Source organism: Narcine bancroftii, chromosome 1 (assembly GCF_036971445.1).
Source record: "Narcine bancroftii isolate sNarBan1 chromosome 1, sNarBan1.hap1, whole genome shotgun sequence".
NCBI classification, from domain to species: domain Eukaryota; kingdom Metazoa; phylum Chordata; class Chondrichthyes; order Torpediniformes; family Narcinidae; genus Narcine; species Narcine bancroftii.
In genome coordinates this window covers 324,762,392-324,786,872 of record NC_091469.1, presented here as the reverse complement: position 1 = coordinate 324,786,872, position 24,481 = coordinate 324,762,392, and the positions used below count along the sequence as shown (strand labels likewise).

At 42.7% G+C, this 24,481-nt stretch overlaps 1 protein-coding gene across 2 annotated transcripts in view; it reads right to left on the bottom strand.

Moving 5' to 3' along the window:
- LOC138747970 (dyslexia-associated protein KIAA0319-like) overlaps window positions 1-24,481 on the bottom strand; it is a 160,756-nt gene that overhangs the window by 80,869 nt on the left and 55,406 nt on the right. For both annotated transcript variants that reach the window (XM_069907641.1, XM_069907633.1), the window contains exons 4-6: window positions 19,970-20,171; window positions 18,163-18,261; window positions 9,764-9,861 (exon numbers count right to left, since the gene is read on the bottom strand). In XM_069907641.1, the coding sequence (XP_069763742.1) occupies window positions 9,764-9,861; window positions 18,163-18,261; window positions 19,970-20,171 (399 nt within the window). The remainder of the gene's footprint in view (window positions 1-9,763; window positions 9,862-18,162; window positions 18,262-19,969; window positions 20,172-24,481) is intronic.

Genomic DNA, 24,481 nt, shown 5'->3' with positions numbered 1-24,481 from the left:
CCTTTGGGATTGAAGCTGATGGTCCTGCTCGTGGTAATGCCCCTGGCCAGCACGTACTGCCACAGCTGGTCACTCATGAATGAGGTCCCTTGGTCACTGTGGATGAAGCCAGCATACCCAAGAAGCGTGAACATATTGTGGAGGGACTTGATTATTGTGGCCGTGGTCATGTCCGGGCAGGGAATGGCAAAAGGGAAGCGGGAATTCTCGTCAACAGTAGTGAGGAAGTATATGTTCCGATTCGAGGAAGGGATAGGACTTGAAGTTGATGCTCAGGTGCTCGAAGGGGCGAGTAGCTTTGATCAAGTGCATCTTGTCAGGGCGGTAGAAGTATAGTGTGCACTTGGCGCAGACCTGGCAGTTTTTGGTCATTGTCCTGACTTCCCCAATGGAGTATGGAAGGTTCTGTGCTTTAATGAAATGGAAGAACCTCATCATTCCAGGGTGGCAGAGGTTGTTGTGGACAGTCTTTAATCTGTCCATTTGGATACTGGCACAAATCCAACAGGAGAGGGCTTTTGCCAGGCCTGTACAGGATATCGTAGTTATAGGTGGACAGTTCAATTCTCCACCTGAGGATTTTATCATTCTTGATTTTGCCCCTCTGCTTGTTATTAAACATGAAGGCGCCCACCCACTGGTCCATGAGGTAGTGCCTCCAGTGTTATACTGCCTCCATGCTTGGCCTGAGTCTCCTTTTCAGCTGAGGAGTGGCCGATTTCAGGGCCTTGGAGGATGCACGAGAAAGCAGCGACGGGTCTGGCAGCCAGGATGAAGTCAGACGCATCACTCTCCACCAAAGACTGCCTTGGCAATGTCATCCTTGATGCAGCCGAAGGCTGAGCAGGCCTCTGCTGACAGGGGTGAAGAGGTGGCTTTGACCCATGGGTGAGCCTTGTCCACGTAGTTGGTGACCTATTGAGCGTTGTACGAGAATAAACCCAGGCAACTCTTCAAAGCTCTGAGGGTGTGTGAAAGGGGCGCATGCGGTCAGGGTCGGGGGCCAATGCCACCGTTTTCAACCACACAGCCGAAAATGGCTAGTCGGGTTGTCTGGAATGCACATTTCTCCTTGTTATAAGGTTCAGGAGCTTCAAGGCCTGGAGGAATTTTCGAAGGTTGGCATCTTGGCCCTGCAGGTCATGGTCATAGATGGTCACATTGTCACGGTAGGAAAAGTGGCCTGCAGTTTATAGTGGTCCACCACCCAGTCCATCGCCTGCTGGAAAATGGAGACCCCATTGGTGTCGCCGAAGGGGACCCGGAGGAAGAGGTAGAGGTGACCATCCGCCTCGAATGCAGTATACTGGCAGTCCTCTGGGTGGATTGGGAGCTGGTGATAGGCTAACTTGAGTTCAGTCATGGAGAATACCAATATTGTGCAATCTGGTTGACCATATCAGATATGCGGGGAAGAAAGTACGCATCGAGCTGCGTGCAAAGGTTGATGTTCTGGCTGTAATCCATGACCATCCTATTCCTTTTTTTGAATATTTTATTTTAAGTTTAAACAAAATACAATTAAAACAAGATATACCATCAAAGCAAACATGGTTTATATATTAAAAAATAAACCCTCTATACCTATCCCTATCCCCTTATACTAACATTACACCCCCTCCAAACATCCCAACCTTTGAATACCTCTATATTACCCCATTAACCCCAAACAAGAAAAAGGAAGAAGGAAAAGAAGATTGAGGAGAAATAACTGGAAACAACACATTAATTAATCAACACATTAATTAATCACAACTAGGTCAAAATCTTTAAAGTTTCAAATCCAGAGAAGGGCTCCAAAATAAAATACTTATCTCTCAAATTATATGTAACTTTTTCTAAAGGAATACAAGACCTTAATTCTGAATGCCATCTCTGTAAATTAAGCTGTATGATAGTACAGATCTATCACCAATGTACATAGTGTATATAGTTACTGTATCTAGACTGTGCTTACAGCGATTGGCTGAGAGCTAAGCCACACCTATTGTTTGGGCCTTAAAGGGTTGTGTCCCTAGCCAGGTCGGATCATTCCGGACTGGTCGGCCACCTGTGAAGAGCTCCGGTCTTTTGCTAATAAAAGCCTTGGTTTGGATCAACAAGTCTTTGGTTCTTTTGACGTGCTCTACAATTTTATTAGCAAAAAGAATTTTTTTTGAAAGGGATGGAGCGTTTAACTCGGCCAGAAAAACTTGATATCGACCCACAGTCAGCTACAGCCTTCAAAGCCTTTAAGTTCTGGCTGCTGAACTTTGAAAACTTCCTGAGATTCATTCAGGTAGAGGAGGATAACCAGCGTCTAACAGCATTGCTGTCTATGGTGTCCTTGAGAGTCTACGAGAACATCCAGGATGAGACCACTTACACCGCAGCCATAAAGGTACTGAAGGAACTGTATGATCAACCGGTGAACAGAGTTCATGCCCGGCTCGTGCTTGCGTCGAGGAAGCAACAGCCCGGCGAGTCCAGCAGGGCATATTTACAAGTATTAAAGGCATTGGGCAAGGACTGTAACTGTGTGGACAAAACTGCTGCCGAGATCACTAGCGACCTCGTCCGGGATGCCTATGTGGCCGGGCTCCGATCGAACGAAGTGAGGCTGCGTTTGCTCGAACAAGGGGTAGAAAAACTAGAGGACGTGGCCCGGATTGCAATCACAATGGAGGATGCAGCCTTAAAGTCCACCGAGCTCTCTAGGGACTGGACCCCTCGTTCTGATGTGAGTAGAGTGCCCTTCTACCCTACCCCTGACGGCCTGTCGGCTGCTGCTACCCTGCCCCGTGCGAACCCGAAATGTTATTTCTGCGGGAGGGACAAGCACAGCAGATCCCAGTGCCCAGCAAGAAAAGCCAGGTGCCAGAAGTGCCTTAAAAACGGCCACTTTGCTGCAGTCTGTAGGTCTAAAATGGCCGCCAGCAAACACAGTGCCTCGTGTGAAGCTCAACCGCCACTATCCCATTCAAACTCTTCTTCCCCAGAGCTCTCGTCCAATGAGAGCGAGGGCTCCCCTGCACGGCAACGCCTGACGTCACGGAGACGCCGAACCCGGAAGGGGCAACCCACCGTCGCAACCATGGTGATGGCCTGCCTCTCGCCCCCGTGCGGAACACTTGACACTACCGCCGCTGCTGCCGCCGCCACAGCCACCCCCGGGGCCGACGCTACCGCCGCTGCTGCCGCCGCCACGGACACCCCCGGGGCCGACGCTACCGCCGCTGCTGCCGCCGCCACAGCCACCCCAGGGGCCGACGCTACCGCCGCTGCTGCCGCCGCCGCCACGGACACCCCCGGGGCCGACGCTACCGCCGCTGCTGCCGCCGCCACGGACACCTCCGGGGCCGACGCTACAGCCGCTGCTGCCGCCGCCACGGACACCCCCGGGGCCGACGCTGCCGCCGCTGCTGCCGCCGCCACAGACACCCCCGGGGCCGACGCTACCGCCGCCGCAGCCACCCCCGCGGCCAACCAGGTGCTCACCCTAGCGTCCATCGCTGACGACCGCCAGGGCCCGACCGCCGATCGCGAGCAACTACAAACCCCACTACTTACCATTCACCCGCCACAACAGCACTTCCGGGAGGTTCTCCAACCTGCTCCTCGAGCGTTGACTACGTCATCCCGTTGCGTGACGTCATCCCGTTGCGTGACGTCATCGCGCAAAACTCGCCTGTCAACTGCTTCAATAACATTAAACCAGCAATGCTCTCATCCCCTCACCAGAGCAATGGAACTGATTAAAGTGCATGGACACTACACCAATTGCTTATTTGACTCTGGGTCAACTGACAGTTTTATCCAGCCAGATCTGGCCCTCCGTTGGGGACTTGACATTATCCCCACTACCCAGAGGATCTCATTAGCGACGAGGTCACACTCGACTGGGATAAAGGGGTATTGCATCGCCACGCTGGAAGTACAGGGCGTGACGGTCACCCACTTTAAATTATTCGTCCTTCCCCAATTGTGTGCCCCAGTGTTGCTGGGATTAGACTTCCAGTGTCAGTTCCAAACGGTGTCCCTACACTTTGGGGGACCCCACGCCCCCCTCTCGGTCTGCCATCGCCCCACTCCCGAAGCACCCGAGCAACCCCCCCCCATGCCCCGGGGCCAATCCTGCGGCCTTTCCACACTCCGGATTGCCCCGCCAGCACTCTTCGCAAACCTCACCCCTGGCTGGAAGCCTGTGGCCACCAAAAGTCGGCAATATAGTTACGAAAACAGGCAATTCATTAGGAGTGAGGTGCGTAGATTGCTGGATGAGGGCATCATCGAACCCAGTTCAAGCCCCTGGAGAGCCCAGGTGGTGGTTGTCAAGAATGGGGAAAAACTACGGATGGTGGTCGACTATAGCCAGACCATTAACCGCTTCACACTCCTGGATGCGTACCCCCTGCCACGCATCACGGATGTGGTGAACCAGATCGCCCAGTACCGCATTTTTTCCACTACTGACCTACGTTCGGCCTACCACCAGCTCCCGATCCGCTGCGAGGACCGACCATTCACGGCCTTTGAAGCGAATGGGCGGCTATATCAATTTCTCAGGGTACCATTCGGGGTCACAAATGGTGTCGCGGTCTTCCAGCGGGAAATGGACAGGATGGTGGACCAGAACGGGCTAACCGCTACCTTCCCGTATCTGGACAATATCACCATCTGCGGCCACGACATGCAGGACCATGACGCCAACCTAGACAAATTTCTTCAAACTGCCCGTCAGCTAAACCTGACTTACAATTTGGACAAGTGTGTTTTCCGGACCACACGACTCGCTATTCTAGGTTGTGTGGTGGAAAACGGGATAGTCATGCCAGATCCTGACCGCATGCGTCCCTTAATGGACTTACCCCCCCCACATACCCAGAAAGCTCTCAAACGCTGCCTGGGCCTTTTCTCGTATTATGCCCAATGGGTTCCAAACTACGCCGACAAGGCACGTCCTCTTATCAAGACCACCTCTTTTCCCCTCTCGACCGAAGCCACAGCGGCTTTCGATCGAATCAAATCTGACATCGCTGCTGCGACGCTGCACGCGATCGATGAGTCTGTCCCGTTTCAAGTCGAGAGCGATGCATCCGACTTCGCCCTGGCAGCCACCTTGAACCAGGCCGGTCGGCCTGTAGCCTTCTTCTCCAGAACCCTCCAGGGTCCGGAGAGTAGACACTCCTCGATCGAGAAGGAGGCCCAGGCCATAGTTGAAGCGGTACGTCGTTGGAGACATTACCTCGCTGGGAGGCGCTTTACACTGTTGACTGATCAACGCGCGGTCTCCTTCATGTTCAGCAACACCCAGCGTGGTAAGATAAAAAACGACAAAATCGCCAGATGGAGAATCGAACTCTCCACCTTTAACTATGACATCCTGTACCGGCCTGGTAAGCTCAACGACCCGCCTGACGCGCTCTCCAGGGGGACGTGAGCCAGCATACAGATGGACAGACTACGGAAACTCCATGAGGCGCTCTGTCATCCAGGGGTTACTAGGTTTGCTCACTTTGTCAAGGCACGCAACTTACCCTACACAGTTGAGGAGATCCGCTCCATGACCCGAGCCTGTTCGGTGTGCGCCGAATGCAAGCCCCACTTCTTCCGTCCGGATAACTCCCACGTCATCAAAGCCACCCGCCCCTTCAAGCGTCTTAGCGTAGACTTTAAGGGACCACTACCGTCGACCAACCGTAATACCTACATCCTTACGGCCATCAACGAATACTCCCGCTTCCCATTCGCTGTGGCCTGCCCAGACACCACTGCCACCTCAGTGATACAGGCCCTTCACAGTATTTTCACCATCTTCGGGTACCCCAATTCCATCCACAGTGATAGGGGGTCCTCATTCATGAGTGCAGAGCTGCAACAGTACCTTCTGGAGTGTGGTATTGCTTCAAGCAGGACCACGAGCTATAACCCACGCGGTAATGGCCAGGTCGAGAGGGAGAATGCCACCATATGGAGAGCGGTTACACTGGCTCTCCGGTCTAAAGGTCTCCCCACCTCTCACTGGCAGGAGGTTCTCACTAGTGCCTTACACTCCATCCGCTCCCTCCTATGTACTGCAACAAATGCCACCCCCCACGAAAGGATGTTCCTTTTCCCGAGGAAATCCGAATCGGGAACCACTGTACCGGCATGGCTCACCGTCCCTGGCCCCGTCCTTTTGCGACGCCACGTCCAGCACTCAAAGAACGACCCCTTGGTCGACCGAGTGACTCTACTCCACGCGAACCCACATTACGCATACGTGGAGTTCCCAGACGGGCGGGAGGACACTGTTTCGGTGCGGGACCTAGCTCAGGACGCGGTAGACCCAGCAAACCCCCCAACTCCTTATGCTCCAGGCCCCGTGCCGCAACAGAAGGACCAACAGCACCCCAATGACTTGGGCCACCCTGCCGACAAAACGACTGGGGAATTGAGCGACGGAGCAGTCGCACCCGATGAGCCCGCTGGCGACACCACTCCAGCAACCCCAATCCCGGCACCACGGCGGTCACGCCGGATGGTCAGACCCCCTGACCGCTACAGTCCTTGACCTACCCCTTCCTTTTCATTCTCTCCCTCGTTTTTGTTTTTTTTTTCCCAGGGTCAATTCTCCAAGAAGGGGTGAATGTGATAGTACAGATCTATCACCAATGTACATAGTGTATATAGTTACTGTATCTAGACTGTGCTTACAGCGATTGGCTGAGAGCTAAGCCACACCTATTGTTTGGGCCTTAAAGGGTTGTGTCCCTAGCCAGGTCGGATCATTCCGGACTGGTCGGCCACCTGTGAAGAGCTCCGGTCTTTTGCTAATAAAAGCCTTGGTTTGGATCAACAAGTCTTTGGTTCTTTCGACGAGCTCTACAAGCTGCATCTGGTCTTTCCACGTGATTGCAATACACTTCCTCGCTACTGCTAAAGCTAGTCTTAAAAAAATCTATTTGAAATTTATCCAAACATATTTTCAAAGAAATTGTACTGACGTCACTAATTATTAAAAATTGATGGGCGTAAAGAACATTTGATTTTAAAATTATCTTGTAAAAATTCACTAACCCGAGGCCAAAGAGGTTTAACTTTTTCCACATATTGAATGTAAAAAGGTCCCCTTTTCCTTCTGGCATCAAAAGCATAGGTCAGAAGAAATGAAATGATATCTTTTTAATCGTTTCACAGTGAAGTATAATTGATGTATAAAATTATAGCAAAAAAATCTATATCTAACATTTATAATCTTTGTCATATTATCTTTACATGATCTATATTAAATTCAACCCCTAAATCCTTTTCCCATTTTAATCTTGACTATTGTAAATCTATCTTAAGTAATTTATACATTTCAGATATAAATTCTTTCTTTCCACTTTCCTGAATTATCATTTCAAATTTTGATTCCTTTGGAAGTTCCAAATTTCTCCCGCAAGCATCATAAAACGACGATTTAATTTGATAATAACAAAAAAGTGAATGGGTTGGTATTTGATATCTTTCTTTCATTTTTCTCAAATGAAAGATACTGACTTAATTCAGAACAACTATTTACTGTCTTAACACTTTTCTGATCCCAAATTTTAAGAAGTTAACTATTAATCGTAAAAGGAAAAAGTTTATTCTGATACAAAGGAGTATATCTCAATATTTTATCTTGGGTACCAATTTCCCTTATCCCATATTTCTATCAGACGAGACAGTATTGATGACTTATACATGAATAATAATTTAGCGTTCCATTTATATACAAATTGATCCCTTGTTTTCATTAATTCAATTTAATTCTATATCCGCCTGTAATGGAAGATTTAAATCGTGTTTTTTACTTTTGCAGCCTCTGCTTCTGCAAGGCTGAGAACCTGCTTGTTTTTTAGAATCAGCAGACATAAGCTAAATTCCACTGAGGGGCCAGAGATGGAGTTATCTGACGAAAGGACATCTGTGTACCAAGAACATTTAATCTTCCTGCTTGTTTTGGTCACAGACTGTCAGAGGCCTAGCCTTGATGCAAAATAAACTATTGTATTCAAAGTGATAAGCTGAAAATTATGTTATTCGATAGAAGCCTAGCATGCTAGCTTGCTCGCTTATCTTTCTTGCTGTGCTGGGAATAGGTGCTTGGGTAAGCAGTTTTTGGGTAATATAAGCCATGGTCCCGCTGCTGAAATTTGAGACTCTCCGAGAGGTGGCAACATCTCTCAGCAAGAAGAAGAACTTCCTAGAGTCCAGTCATTGTCCCGGTCGGGGGAGGTGGAGAAGCTGCTACCGGCGCCCTGACAACCTACTACAAGTGTGCAGTCATTGCCTCACTTCGGCAGTTGGGACCAGTCCAGGCGTTGATAAGTATAGTTGGGAAGGGCTTGCGTATTGTAGTTTGAAATCAGCTTTTGAATTTGTAATAAACATTTGTTACTGATACTGTATTGTAATTTTATTATTTTATTCTTAATTTTTTTTAATGTAATCCGATATGTTATTCATGTTATAAAATCTTAAATAAAGTTTAAAAAAATACTGATACTGTATTGTAATTTTATTATTTTATTCTTATTTTTTTTTAATGTAATCCTTTATGTTATTCATGTAATAAAATCTTAAATAAAGTTTAAAAAAAAACGCAAAAAAATCATTTATATAAACTGAACTGCTCTCGGTGTGTGTGTTTATTTTCTTTCGGTAGCTCAAACACTGTGACCAATCTAAAACGAACAAAATGAGAGGTATAAGTTTACCCAAGACACCGCCCAAGTCAACAAACTGTCAGAATCAAACATTCTGTTAAAGTTTTTTAACTGAGCAGCCTTGTAATAATTTTGAAAATTTGTAAGTTGTAAACCTCCTCATCCATATTTCCATATTAATTTCTGAATGGATATTCTTGCCATTTTATCATTCCATAAAAATTTTCTCACTATTGCATTCAAATCTTTTAAAAAAAAGTTAGGGACTTTACATGGAATAGATTGAAATATATATTGAAGTTTGAAAATATATTCATTTTAATACAATTCACTCTCCTATTAAGGTTATCAGTAAATCTTTCCATCTAATTAAATCACTTTTTAATTTTAGAGAATAACAGTAAATAGCTTATGCATTTAAATAATTTATATGTCTATCTATTTTAATACCCAAGTATTTCATTTGATCTGTCCATTTAAACCATATAACGTCTTTACAAGAAGAATAATCAGGATCAGACAATGGCCATAAGTTCACTTAAACCATCCTATTCCCTTTTTCCCCACATCGAATTGATTGACTTGGATTGTTGTTTAAAGAGGGCCCACAAAAATTAGTGAGATCCCCTACAACCCCACACATCTCCCGTCAGGGAAAAGATACACAATTATCAGGGCCAGAACCACCAAGCTGAGATAAAGCTTCTTCCCACAGTCAGTGAGAATGCTGAATGACTGCTAAAACAACTCTCCTCAACTCTACTCTTTATTAACAAAATTTATTTTAATATACGTACCTATCACAATTGCAGTACAGAAACAGGCCATCTCAGCCCCACTAGTCCACACTGATTTAAGTGATCTCCTCTAATCCCACCTACCCACTCCCTGTCCATAACCCTCCAATCCCCTCATATCGATGCACTCATCCAACCTTCTAAGTGACAAAACTTACCCTGCTGCAGTCACCTCTTCCGGTGTGTATTATATCTGTGCACGTGTAGGCAAAACACTGTTTTGTCGAGTTGTACTTGCACAATTGGATGATAAATGAACCAAATTCTTATTTATGCCTGATGCTTTATGTGCATTGCATTTGCTCCCTTTACCTGAGACAGTTTCAGTGTCTGGGAATCCTTGCCTTGCATTACACCCTTGAAGTCAACAGGATGGCTCACCAAATTCCACTTGTAACTGTAAAGTGATTCTGAAAAAAAGCAAAAAAAGAATTAACGTAGTTTTTAATTTTTTTTATTCTTCACACTATAAACCATATTGACCAAGATACAGACATTTTTCTTCTTAAATATATAGTGTCATTTTTTACCCCTTTATCCCCCCTCCCTCCCCTCCTTCCCCATTTATTTGAAGTTCAATCTATAAGATACATTAAACTCATTAAACAATGTTGTCCCTTAATAAAAATAAACAAGAAATTTTACTGAGTCAGTTCTTTTCGTTGTCTTCTCCTTCTGTCATTTTAGGTGGTGGAAGTCCATGGTAGGATTTCTCTATTGTATTTCATGTATGGCTCCCATATTTGTTCAAATATTGTGATGTTATTTCTTAAATTATATGTTATTTTTTCTAATGGAATACATTTATTCATTTCAATGTACCATTGTTGTATTCTCAAGTTGTCTTCTAATTTCCAGGTTGACATAATACATTTTTTTGCTACAGTTAGGGCTATCATATCAAATTTTTTTGTGCTCCATCCAAATCGAGTCCAAATTCTTTGTTTCTTATATTACTTAGGAGGAAGATCTCTGGGTTTTTTGGTATATTGCTTTTTGTGATTTTATTTAATATCTCGTTTAGATCTTCCCAAAATTTTTCCACTTTCTCACATGTCCAAATTGCATGAATTGTTGTTCCCATTTCCTTTTTACAGTGAAAACATCTGTCTGATATTGTTGGGTCCCATTTATTTAACTTTTGAGGTGTGATGTATAGCATGTGTATCCAGTTATATTGTATCATGCGTAACCTCGTGTTTATTGTATTTCTCATAGTGCTGGAGCATAGCTTCTTCCATGTTTCATTCTTTATCTTTATGTTTAGTTCTTGTTCCCATTTTTGTTTAGGTTTACCGTTTGTTTCCTCATTCTCCTTTTCTTGCAATTTGATGTACATGTTTATTACAAATTTTTAAATTATCATTGTGTCTGTAATCGCATATTCAAAATTGCTTCCTTCTGGTAACCTCAGACTGTTTCCCAATTTGTCCTTCAAGTAGGTTTTCAGTTGGTAGTATGCAAACATTGTTTCATGAGTTATATTATATTTATCCTTCATTTGTTCAAAGGATAATAATTTATTTCCCGAAAAACAATTTTCTATTCTTTTGATCCCTTTTCTCTCCCATTCTCTGAAGGAAAGGTTATCTATTGTGAAAGAGATTAGTTGATTTTGCATCAATATTAGTTTTGGTAGTTGGTAATTTGTTTTATTCCTTTCTACATGAATCTTCTTCCAAATGTTAAGCAGATGATGCAATACCGGTGAATTCCTACGTTGCACCAATTTTTCATCCCATTTATATAGTATATGTTCAGGTATCTTCTCCCCTATTTTATCTAGTTCTAATCGGGTCTAATCTGGTTTTTCCCTTGTTTGATAAAAATCTGATAGGTATCTTAACTGCGCGGCTCTATAATAATTCTTAAAGTTTGGTAGTTGTAAGCCTCCTTATTTGTACCATTCTGTTAATTTATCTAGTGCCATCCTCGGTTTCCCCCCTTTCCATAAGAATTTCCTTATTATTTTCTTTAACTCCTTGAAGAATTTCTCTGTTAGGTGTATTGGTAATGACTGAAATAGGTATTGTATCCTTGGGAAAATGTTCATTTTAATACAGTTTATCCTTCCTATCAGTGTTAGTGGTAAGTCTTTCCAATGCTCTAAGTCGTCTTGTAATTTTTTCATTAATGGATGGTAATTTAGTTTATATAGGTGGCCGAGTATTTTATTTAGTTGTATACCTAGGTATCGCATTGCTTGTGTTTGCCATCTAAATGGCAATTCTTTCTTAAACTTTGTGAAATCCGCATTATTCATTGGCATTGCTTCACTTTTATTTGCGTTGATCTTGTACCCCAATACTTCTCCATATTCCTTCAATTTCCTATCTAATTCTTTTATTGATATTTCTGGTTCTGTTAAGTATATTATAACGTCATCTGCAAATAGACTGATTTTATATTCCTTCTCTTTTTTTTTAATCCCTCTTATTTTATTTTCTGTTCGTATCAGTTCTGCTAGTGGTTCTATAGCTAACACGAACAGTGAGGGAGATTGTGGACATCCCTGCCTTGTTGATCTGCTTAAGTTTAATTGTTTTGATATATATCCATTTACTGTCACTTTCGCCAATGGTCCCTTATATAATGCTTTAATCCAATTAATATATTTCTCTGGTAGGCTGAATTTTTGTAGTACTTTGAATAAATAATTCCATTCTACTCTCCCAAAGGCCTTCTCTGCGTCTAAAGCAACCGCTACTGTTGGAGTTTTATTTCCTTCTACTGCATGAATTAAGTTAATAAATTTACAGATATTGTCTGTTGTTCGTCTTTATTTAATAAATCCAGTTTGGTCTAGATTTACTATTTTTGGTACATAGTCGGCCAATCTGTTTGCTAGTAGTTTAGCTATTATCTTATAATCTGTGTTAAGTAGAGATATTGGTCTATATGATGCTGGTGCAAGTGGATCTTTCCCTGTCTTTGGTATTACTGTAATTATTGCTGTTTTGCAAGAATCTGGTATGTTTTGTGTTTTATCAATCTGCTTGATTACTTCCAGGAGGGGAGGAATTAACAAGTCTTTAAATGTTTTATAGAATTCTATTGGGAATCCATCCTCTGTTCGGTAGTTTTTTTAATATCTCCTGTAATTCTTCTATTTCAAATGGTTTTATTAATTTATTTTGCTCCTCTGTTTGTAATTTTGGTAGTTCAATTTTAGATAGAAATTCATCTATTTTGTCTTCTTTCCTTTCGTTTTCAGTTTGATATAGTTGCTCGTAGAATTCCCTGAAGTTTTCATTGATCTCCGTTGGATTATATGTAATTTGTTTGTCCTTTTTCCTTAATGCCAACACCATTCTTTTAGTTTGTTCTGTCTTAAGCTGCCATGCTAGAATTTTGTGCGTTTTTTCTCCTAGCTCATAATATTTCTGTTTTGTCTTCATTATGTTCTTTTCCACCTTATATGTTTGTAATGTTTCATATTTTATTTTTTTATCTGCCAATTCTCTTCTTTTAGTTGTATCTTCCTTTATTGCTAATTCTTTTTCTATATTTGTTATTTCCCTTTCCAACTGTTCTGTTTCCCGATTGTAATCCTTCTTCATCTTAGTTACATAACTTATTATTTGCCCTCTGATGAACGCTTTCATTGTGTCCCATAGTATAAACTTATCTTTCATTGATTCCGTATTTATTTCAAAGTACATTTTAATTTGTCGTTCAATAAATTCTCTAAAATCCTGTCTTTTAAGTAGCATGGAGTTTAATCTCCATCTATACATTCTTGGTGGGATGTCCTCTAGCTCTATTGCCAATAACAGGGGTGAGTGGTCCGATAATAGTCTAGCTTTATATTCCATTTTCCTAACTCTCCCTTGAATGTGGGCTGATAACAGTAATAGGTCTATCCTTGAGTATGTTTTATGTCTACCTGAATAATATGAATATTCCTTTTCCTTTGGGTGTTGTTTCCTCCATATATCCAAAAGTTGCATTTCTTGCATCGATTTAATTATAAATTTGGTTACTTTGTTCTTTCTGTTAGTTTTTTTTCCAGTTTTATCCATGTTTGAGTCCAAATTAAGGTCAAAATCCCCTCCTATTAGTATGTTTCCTTGCGTGTCTTCTATCTTCAAAAAGATACCTTGCATAAATTTTTGATCTTCTTCATTAGGTGAATATACATTGAGTAAATTCCAAAATTTTGAATATATCTGATATTTTATCATTACATATCTCCTTGCTGGATCTATTATTTCCTCTTCTATTTTGATTGGCACATTTTTATTGATTAATATAGCTACTCCTCTGGCTTTTGAATTATATAATGCTGCTGTTACATGTCCTATCCAATCTCTCTTTAATTTCTTGTGTTCCACTTCAGTTAGATGTGTTTCTTGTACGAATGCTATATCAATTTTTTTTTTCAGTAAATTTAACAGAATCCACTCGCATGCGTCAACTGATTTCGCAGAGACGGTTATTCTTCCCCACCCAGCACCTCCAGAAAAGATTTTAATCTTCATATATAACAAAGGTCACTCTCTTAATTCCCTCCTTACTTCCTTTCTTCCCTTTCTTTCCCTTCTTAGTTCTTACTTATACTCTATTTTATATATATACATATATATATATATAGTTTGTTGTCATTTTTGTTTTTGTTACATCTCTTCATCTCTCTGTCTGTTTTGTAGTTCTGCAAATTTTCATGCTTCTTCTGGATCTGAGAATAGTTTGCTTTGCTGCCCCGGGATAACTATTTTAAGTACCGCTGGGTATTTTAACATAAATTTATAACCTTTTTTCCATAGGGTCGTTTTTGCTGCATTGAACTCCTTCCTCTTCTTCAGGAGTTCAAAACTTGTATCTGGATACAAAAAAATTTTTTTGACCCTTGTATTCCAGTGGTTTTTTGTCTTCTCTTATTTTTTTCATTGCCTTCTCCAATATATTTTCTCTTGTTGTATATCTTAGGAATTTTACTAGAATGGATCTTGGTTTTTGTTGTGGTTGTGGTTTAGGGGCTAATGTTCTGTTAGCCCTTTCTATTTCCATTTCTTCCTGTAATTCTGGTCTTCCTAGGACCCTGGGGATCCATTCTTTTATAAATTCTTTCATATTTTTGCCTTCTTCATCTTTCTTAAGGCCCACTATCTTTATATTGTTTCTTCTATTATAATTTTCCATTATATCTATCTTTTGAGCTAACAGCTCTTGTGTTTCTTTAACTTTTTTTATCAGATTCTTCTAATTTATTTTTTAAGTCATCTACCTCCATTTCTATGGCTGTTTCTCGTTCTTCCACCTTGTCTATTCTTTTTCCTATATCTGTCATGATCATCTCTAATCTATTCACTTTTTCTTCTGTACTTTTTATTTCACTAAATTCTTGTGTCTGCCATTCTTTTAATATTTCCATATATTCTTTAAAAAAAATATATCCAAGTACTTGCCCTTCCCTTCATCTTCCATTTCTCTGTGTTCTCCCTCCTCTTCTTCTGGGTCCACTCCAGGAGGTGTGTCCTTTACTTCTGTCTCTTATTTTCTTGTTGGGTTGTTTATTTTATTTTGTTGGGTATTCTTGTTCTTCTTATTTTTATTAAAAGTGTCTTGGTGTTGGTCTTCTTCCTCTGGGTTGGTCATCTGTTGTTTCTTTGATTTCCTATTTTTATTCTCTTCCTTCTTGTTCCCGTTATTTTCTGTTTTCCTGTTGAGAGTCTTGCTGTCGTGTTATACTTGTCTGTTTCGGCTGTGGAGATTTACTCCTTAGCTGGTCCCCCCCTCCCGTCGGTGTTGTTTTTGTCTTGCGCATGCGCGGTTGCGCACTTTTGTTTGGCTCCGTGAGCCATTTTTGTAGTCCTGAGTTCAAGATTTCCACTGACCTCAGGGAGCAGGCTTCTCTCTCCACGGCGGGCCTCCTCGTACAGGTATGGCTTTCACCTTCATCCTCCGACGTCCTTCCTTCTTCTTTTCTTCCCGTTGTTTTTGGTTTTTCTTTCTTCGCTGCCATTTTATCCACACTTTCACTTTGTTATGGTTTCTATGTTTGTGCCTTTGTTTTTTCTCTATCTTTTTTTTTTAACTTTTCTGGAGAGGGCTGGAGTTCCCCTACCAGCCACTACTCCATCACGTGACTCCTGAAGAATTAACGTAGTTGTGACCAAGCCAGCCAATACGTGAAAAATTTGTCACCAGTCTCAGAATCCAAATGTTTTCTGCCTTTTTCAACCAACATCTCAGAACAATTATTGCAAGGATGCGAGGGCCCTTAAAGCATATATTTATCCATTGAACAATGAGGAGCAAATCTGTAGAGATTTAGCAGGGAACTGCAGGAAACAATGTTGTGATAGTAGGAGATTTTAACTTTCCATGACCTGACTGAAAAAGGGTGGGATGGCTTACAGTTGATTAAATGTGTTCAGGAAAGTTTTCCAAATAAATATGTGAAGGTACCAACTAGAGGGAGTGCAATACTGGATCACCTATTAGAGTACAAGACAAGACAGGAGAAAGAAGAATGTGTCAGGGAACATTTTAGGTTCAGTGATCAAGTTCATTATGGAGGAAGGAAGGTCTGGACCTCGGGTTGAGATGCAAAATTGGACAAGGCCAATTTTGAGGAAATGAGCAAGGATCCAGAAAGATGAATTGAGATGTTGTTTTCTGGCAAGGATCTGTTTGGTAATTGAAGAGCTTCAACAGTGAAATTTTGAGAGTACAGAGTTTGCAGGTTCCTGTCAGCATTAAAGGCAAAGTTAACAGGCATAGGGAACTTTGGTTTTCGAGGGATACTGTGGATCTGGTTCGGAAGGTGTATAGCAGGTATAGGCAACATGGAGCAAATGAGGTATTTGTGGAGTATAAAAAAAATACAAGAAAAGACTCTTGAAACAAATCAGGAAGGCTAAACAACATGAGGTTGCTTTGGCAAACAACATGAAGGTAAATCTTAAGGGTTTCTACACGTATATTAAGGATAGTCAGGGGAAAAAATGTTCCCCCTTGAAGATCAGACAGAAAAATAGTTTGGCCCACCCTCAAAGAACTGAAGGGTCTGTTTCTGTGCCATAATGTTCTGTGGTTCAATGGTTCTAACAATGGGTTTGCTGTGTATGTTTTTACTCTCAAGGCAACCACATATGGGAAGCATGGGCAAGTTCTGCTGTCCAACCACATTGAGTCATGAATGGCAATGGACAAGTGAAATGGAAGAGGGAAGTGGCTCTCAGTGCACCTGTGTATCCTGGCAATGAAAAAGACACAGCGGAAGTGTTCTCAATCATGTTCAAAAGTGAACATGAAAGCCTGCATCACCGTGGTTGAAGTGAATGGTGGAGAAACTCAGCTAGTCAAACAGTGGACATTACACAGCGAAAATAAAGGTACATAACCAATGGTTCTGGCTTGAACCCTTCATCAAGGTGCAGTCATGCACTTTGGTAGAATAAATAAATGGGTAGACTATTTTCTAAATGGGAAGATGCAAAGGGACCTGGGAGTCCTCATGCAGGATATTCTGAAGGTAAATTTGCAGGTTGAGTTGGTGATGAAGGCAGCAAATGCAATGCTGGCGTTGGTTTCATGAGGAATGGAAGGTAAGAGCAGGGATGTAATGTTGAGGCTTTATAAGGCATTGGTGAGACCTCTCGAAGTATCGTGAGCAGTTTTGGCATTCCAAGCTCATTTAAGAAAGGATGTGCTGACATCAGGCAGGGTTCAGAGGAGGTCAAGGATGATTCTGGGAATTAAAGGGTTATCGTATGAGGAACGTTTGACAGTTCTTGGCCTGTACTCATTGGTAAATGAGAGGAAATCTCATTGGAACATTACAAATATTGAAAAGCTTGGATAGGGTAGATGCAGAAATGTTGTTTCACATTGTGGGAGAGTCTAGAACAAGAGGGCACAACTTCAGGATTGAAGGGCATCTGCGTAAAACAGATGCGAGGAATTTCCTTAGTTAGAGGGTGGTGAATCTGTGAAATTTGTTACCACAGGCAGTTGCGGAGGCCAGGGCATTGGGAGTATTTAAGGCAGAGTTTGATAGTTTCTTCATGATCCAGGGTATCTTAGATTACGGGGAGAAGGCTGGGCAGGGGAGCTGAGTGGGGAAAAAGATTGAAAAGCAGGGCAGACTCGATGAGCTGAATGGCACACTTCTGCACCGATGTCATGGTCTAATTAGCAAATGTGATTAATGTTGGATTCAAGTCATCACTTGCTCAATGAATAAGCTACTTATCAATGATTCTGATTGAATTTTAATGGGATATTCAATTCCTATTCTCATCATAGGCCTTAAAAAAAAATCTGCCTTTGAGGGAGCTTGAGGAGGGAAAAGACATATTTGAATGGAGATATTCGTTGCAGAGAAGTTTGAGGGCAGCATCCACACTGGTCTGTCAATATAGTGGACAGAGTGTGCTGCGCAAGAATGGCATCTTACAAATAAGATCTTAAATCTTGTCAGGTGGCAACAGAGCTAATCAATAACATTTCTGCACAAGTGTACGAGACGGATTCCTTTAACAGATGAGGCATGGAATACAAGAACAGAAGTACCCAAGCTAGAATTCTATAGCATATCAGTGAGGTTGCAACTTGAGTTGTGTGTCACCAGATAATGCACGCATCTTTCCTCTGGCAAGTAGAAACAAGCATAGATGTACTCATGAGTCATCAGTCCCCAATCATGGTTGAAGTGTCATCTCTTCCTTGTATGCTGTCTTAATACTATTGTACAGCATCCTCACCTGCCGATGGGACGGGGACCACAAAGGTATTCAGCTCCACAGAGTTTTTGGGTTGAGTGATCACTATGTTAGTTCCAGCTGACACAACCAGTTCCTTCACTATGAGGAAAGAGAGAACCATCAGAAGTGGAATGAAAGAAACCAATAAAAGTAACAACCATTAACTTTTGCTACATTTGGCCTCATGGTTACATCCATCTCAGAAAACCTATTTCAATCAGCAGTTAATACATTTTGCAGAAAGTTAATTTTCCAAGTGCAAGCATACCTTGTATAACACAGTTAATACATTCCAAGCAAGTTCAGTGTTATGGAAAACTGCACTGATCAAAGCATTATTACAATGCACTTTAACGTAATACCTTCCAATCCTGCAAAAAGGGTATATAAAAGTGATCTTTTATTGGCAACATGTGAACATTGTTTATTTAAGAAAAAATTTGTCTGATGTAGATTTGTGTCAAATCATCCACGTGAGACTTTCACCAAAGTTAGATCAGTACCACCATGGGATAGCGGAAGGAGCCCAATCACAGCAGGGACAGTAATAACTTTCAACAGAGCCTCTATTCCACAGCTCAGTGCCCATATTTCAAATATTTTAAAGCAGAGTCTTGCAAAGTATCATGAGGTGATTTTAATAGCAACAATAAAACACTGCAAACTTTAAATTGTCAGAAATTTTAAACCGCGTTCTATCAAAACCTGCGCTCTTCGAAACTTTTATACAGGGTATGTCTGTAATTACATTCGGGCAAACCCAGACACAGGACAGGAATAAAACCTGCACACAACAAATTAAGATTTGGATTTATTTACTGCTTTGTATGACTTCAGTTGTGCTTCATAACCAAAGTACTTCTGATATAATTTGGAAAATGCAGCAGACAAATATTAACCATCATTATTTATTTTAGCCAAGTTGTTGGCAAGGATGCGAAGGAGAAATTCACTGATCTTAGGACTCATACCGACCTCCGTCAATTGGTGTGCGCAGTCCTTCAGTACCCGACCAGAGGTATTTTGTCTGGTCCCGCTGCCTTGTGTGGGTTCACCTTGGATAGAGTTCTTTTCACCTTGGCTCAGAGGAGTATCTAGGTCAAGTGGCGCCCTTGGGCTGCCTTTGACATCGGCACTCCCCCCCCCCCGTTAAAAAAATGAGCTGTCAGCGCGGGCCGGGCCGGGGCAGGGCTGTCAGCGCGTGGCCGGGGCGGGCTGTCACAGCCCTGCCAGCCGTCGGCTGACAGCTCACTCCACCAGCATCTCCCTGAGCTACTCATCAGTGCCAGCGTCTCAATGCAGGATCAATAAGAAACATACCTGTGAAGCCAAATGCCCTAAACATTACGGTGCCCTGAAATGAGGGGAATATGCACAAAAAGTGTTGTAATTTCTACACAGTCAAACCAAAAAGTATACGAATAACCTTGAATAAAATCTGGAATGTGCACTTTAATTACATGTGAATTGTTTGATTACAAATTTAAAACTGTGGAGCACAGGGGCAAATAGAAGAAAAAAGCGTCTTTGTCCCCAACATCATGGAGGAAACTGAACAGCAAGGCTCCAAGGAAAGAAAAAGGAAGTCACATAACTGGATAGTTTTTTTTTCCCCCTAAAAAGCAAACATTGGAAGGTAATCTGAATGATTGACTCTCTGCGCTGCAAAATCTACGAATGCTGCAACATGTTGGTCCATCTGTATCCCAGAGCATTTGCAAGTAAATGAAAAGGTGAAAATTACGTTAAAAAAAGGGCATGAACACATGACGTTTTATTTAGCTGAACTAAGAAAGCATTGCAGTACCTCGTTGCTTAGCAACTGTGGCCGCTGTTGGCACTTCTGTGACAGCAGACGACGACGAACCAAGAGTTCCTTCAGACGTGGGAGTTACAGGCTGGACACCTTCTGCCTTCTCCTGCTCTATATCTGACGAGCTGTTGGCTTCTGAACCAAGTGGCCCAGATATTGAATCGGAGAGTGATGAATTTGAAGGAGCTGCATCTTCCTGGTAAAGGGAAGGAAAAGTTATAGAGAAACAGTGCAGACAATTTCCTGCTACAAAATAAAAAGATCAGAGTGAATAGATTTCAAATTTATTGTCAGAGTACATACATGACATCACATACAACCCTCAGATTCTTTTTAAACTGCGGGAGCAGCAGAATTAGCACTAAGTGGTATTGCAAAAATCTTACATAGCATACACATGTAAACAAGTAATAAATGTAAACAAACTGACTGTGTAATACAGAGAGAATTTAAAAAATCAATGAAGTGCACAAGAATCCTTCAATGAATCCCTGTTTGAGTTTGTCGTTGAGGAGTCTGATGGTGGAGGGGGAGCAGCTGTTCCTGAACCTGGTGGTGCGAGTCTTGTGGCCCCGATACCTCTCTCCTGATGGCAGCAGCGAGAACAGAGCGTGTACTGAGTGGCATGGATCTTTGATGATTGTTGCTGCTCTTTGACGACAGCGTTTCCTGTAGATGTACTCAATAGTGGAGTGGGTTTTGCCTGGGATGTCCTGGGCTGTGCCCAATACCTCTTGAAGGGCTTTACGCCCAGGGGCATTTGTGTCCCCATGCCAGACTGTGATGCAGCAGGTCAGCACACTTTCTACCCCACCTCTGTAGAGATTTACCAGGGTTTCTGATGTCATAGCAAACCTCCACAAACTCCTGAGGAAGTAAAAGCCCTGACGTTGCACTTTAATTTATTTAATTTAGACCTACAGCACAGTAACAGGCCATTTCGGCCCACAAGCCCATGCTGCCCAATTTACACCCAATTAATCTGCAACCCTCGAACGTTTTGAACAGCGGGAGGAAACCGAAGCACCCGTTGGAAACCCACGCAGAGATGGGGAGAATGTACAAATGCCTCACAGACAACACAGGATTCTAACCCTGATCTCAACTCCCAGCATTGTAACAGCTTTGGACTTTGCAATGAGCTGAAGTTACTGATTTCCATCAACCGGTTTTGAGCTAAAGGCAAACAGCTTCAGTGTGCATCAATGCTTGTGAAATACATTTCACCACCCTTGAGAAATACACCCTTGTGAAATACATTTCCAATTCCTCTGTGTTGATATTACATTGTGAGACAAATGACCGCATGTTTATGCAGAACAAATGCATTTTAGTGATCTGCTTGCTTACAATGGTGCACGCTATTCTGCTGTTCTTTTGGTGAATGCAATGTGTAATGCTAGCAGTGCAAGCATGTTGATATGTGTGCACAGAGATCGCTCACACCCAATGCTGCAAGCCATCACATCTTGATTCAACACTTCCAATCTGCCTGCATTCTTTCAAGAGACGATTCGGCTTACTGGTCAAAGCAACTGCTGTTCATGGGTGTGCAATACGTCACCAGACTCGAAAGGTTGTCATAGCCAAAGGGTGGTAGAGGGGACAACACAAAAGCTCTTCATGTCGTGCATCTCAAACAGCCTCTACCAACCAGGTCCAACTCCCGGTCTTCACATGAGGCAGAGTTCTTATGCCTGGTGGAGCTGTTCTCCCTGACAGGAGAAACGGCCACTGGCGCCTTGAAACCAGCTGCTCTGGGCGGAAGGGGGTCATTAATCATAAATGGTAACTCATCTAAGAGAGGGAGAACTCTGAATTCAAACCTCCACTGCCTCGTAGCTATACCCGCTCACTGGAAAGGCTATGGGAGTAAACCACAAGGAGATTGGAAGTGACAATCTTTCAGATGTTAAGGGTGGAGAAAAGACAACTTTACAAAGAAGGACTCTGGCAATGTTAATGATAGAAGAGGTGGGCTTTGCAATGGGCTGAAGTTACTGATTTCTATCAACTAGTTTTGAGCTGAAGGCAAACAGCATCACTGTGCTTCTATGGTGATATTAAGTAATTGTTTTTGGTTTAATTCAGGAATACATTTTTGGGAGAACTTCCCTCCGTCTCTAATCAGGACAACAGACGAGTGGTTAGTATCAGGTGTGTGTCTGATCTTACAAGTTTGGATCACCTGTTCAATAGGATGCATCCAATTCTGTCATATCATTGAGTTGCTCAACATGGACACAGACCCTGTAGACCCACCCATCCATCTCCAACAAGCTGCTCACCTAGTTCCATTTGTTGGCATTCAGCCCATATCCCTCTAAATCAGGGGCTTCCAAACTTTTTTAGACCATCGACCCCCTTCATAGAATACGGTATAGAATCCTGGCGCTGGACCCCTGGGGGGGAGAGGGTGCTAACAAAGGTACAAAGAACATATACATCTTTCTTCTACGCTCAGTCCGTCCTCCCGTTCCCTTGCAACTTATTTAAATCTCTCGCAAGAGGTTGGCCATTGGCGTTAATTTCCGTTGATCTGCCCCTGCTTTCCATCACAAAAGTTCAATCGACCCCCACTCCCACCCCTGGCATTATCAACCCCTTTTCGACCTCCTGCATTCATCAACCCCTTGGATAGTCCCATCGACCCCCACCCCCACCCCCACCCCGGGGCCAATATACACCATTTTGGAGACCCCTGCTCTCAACCTTTCCTATCCATATATTTGTCCAAACGTGCTTTAAACATGCAGTCGTGTCCATCACTACCATTTCCTCTGGAAGCGTGTACCACAGACTTACCGCCTCTGCATGAAAGACCTGCCCCCTCAGATCCCCTTTAAATCTTTCCCCACTCACCTTCAATCTATGTCTTAATAGGACATCAAGCAGACAAAAGAGGGGTGGAATGGAACCCACAATGTTGTGTCGAGCTATATAAACTTACTCCACGTTCCTTCCTTCACCGTCCATAACCTCCCATCTGTCTACCAAGGAGTTCTAGATTCAGACTCCACTACCCTGGGTATAAGATCATGACCCTTATCTATTCCTCTCACAATTTTATATTAAGGTTTCTCCTTAGCCTCCAATTCTCCAAGGAAAGAAGTCCCAGCCGATCCAGCCTCTCCTTCGAATTTATACCCTCCAGTCACAGTAGCATTCTGCACACTTTCCAGCTTAATGATACCCCTGCTGTGGCCAGGTCTCTCTGTTTAACAACCACATCCGGTGCCCTGCCATTCATCAGGCAAGTCCAAACCTTAACTTCCCACAATGCAACACTACACTTGTCTGAGTTAAAATGCATCACCTATTCCTTTGCTTACACTAGCCATTCTCAACGAGGGACATAAGTCGAAGCCTTTTTTTCTTCTCAGCTCACATAACATGTTTATGTTTTTTTGTGTGTAGTCGGTAGGAAAGAAGTATAGAAGAAACAAAAATCTGATGGCTTCACTGGGAAGGGGGCCCATAAATTTTGACCAGAGTCCGAGGGGGGCCATAGCCAAAAGAAGGGTTGAGAATGACCATCTCAGACTGTCCACTCTGACACCAATCTTATTCAGGCTTACTGAACTTGCAAATTACATTAGCATCCAAATCGTTCTCAAAAACAATCCTCCACTACCGCCATCCGATGCCACCAAGTAATTTTGTATCTAACTCCGCCTTGGATCCAAAAACACAATGGTGGAGAAACTCAGCAGGAAAAACAGCGTATTTTAGAGAGCAGAGATAAAGATACAATAACCAACATTTTGGACCTGGGTCTTTCATCAATGTATGAGCAAAATACACTGGAATAAAATGGTGAAGGGAAAGGGAGGGGGAGGAGCAGAGATTCACAGACAAGAGATACCTTAATGAAGGGTCAGGCCCGAAATGTCGGTTATGTATCTTTACCTTTGCTACATAAAGGACAGTGTTTGAACTGTTGAGTTTCTCCAGCGTTGTGTTTTCTACTTCAACCACAGCGTCTCCTACACTTTGCTTATAAAACGGTAATACGAAGAATCCTTGGAATTATCAACCGGTGAGTCTATGGCTGTGGTGTACAAACTATTGAGAATTTTCTTAAGAGTGTGAGTACAGTCTACTCGGAGATAGTCAGCATGGCTTTGTGAAGGGAAAGTCGTGCCTCATTAACTTAATGGAGTTTTTGAGGAGGTAACCAGAGAAATTGATGAAGGTAGGGTGGTAGATGTGGTCTACATGAATTTTAGTAAGGCATTTGACAAGGTCCCCCGTGAGAGAATCGTTCAGAAAGTCATGAGGCATGGGATCCATGGAATCTTGGCTGTGTGGCTAAAAATTGGCTTGCAGGTAGAAAACAGAGGGTAGTAGTGGATGGAAAGCCTGGAGGTCAGTGACTAGTGCAGTTCCTCATGGATCTGTTCTGGGACCCCTGGTTTTTGTAATGTTTACAAATGACCTAGATGAAGAAGCAGATGGTGTAAAGGTTAAAACCTTGTGTTTTTGATTCTGAGTTAATTTTGTGCT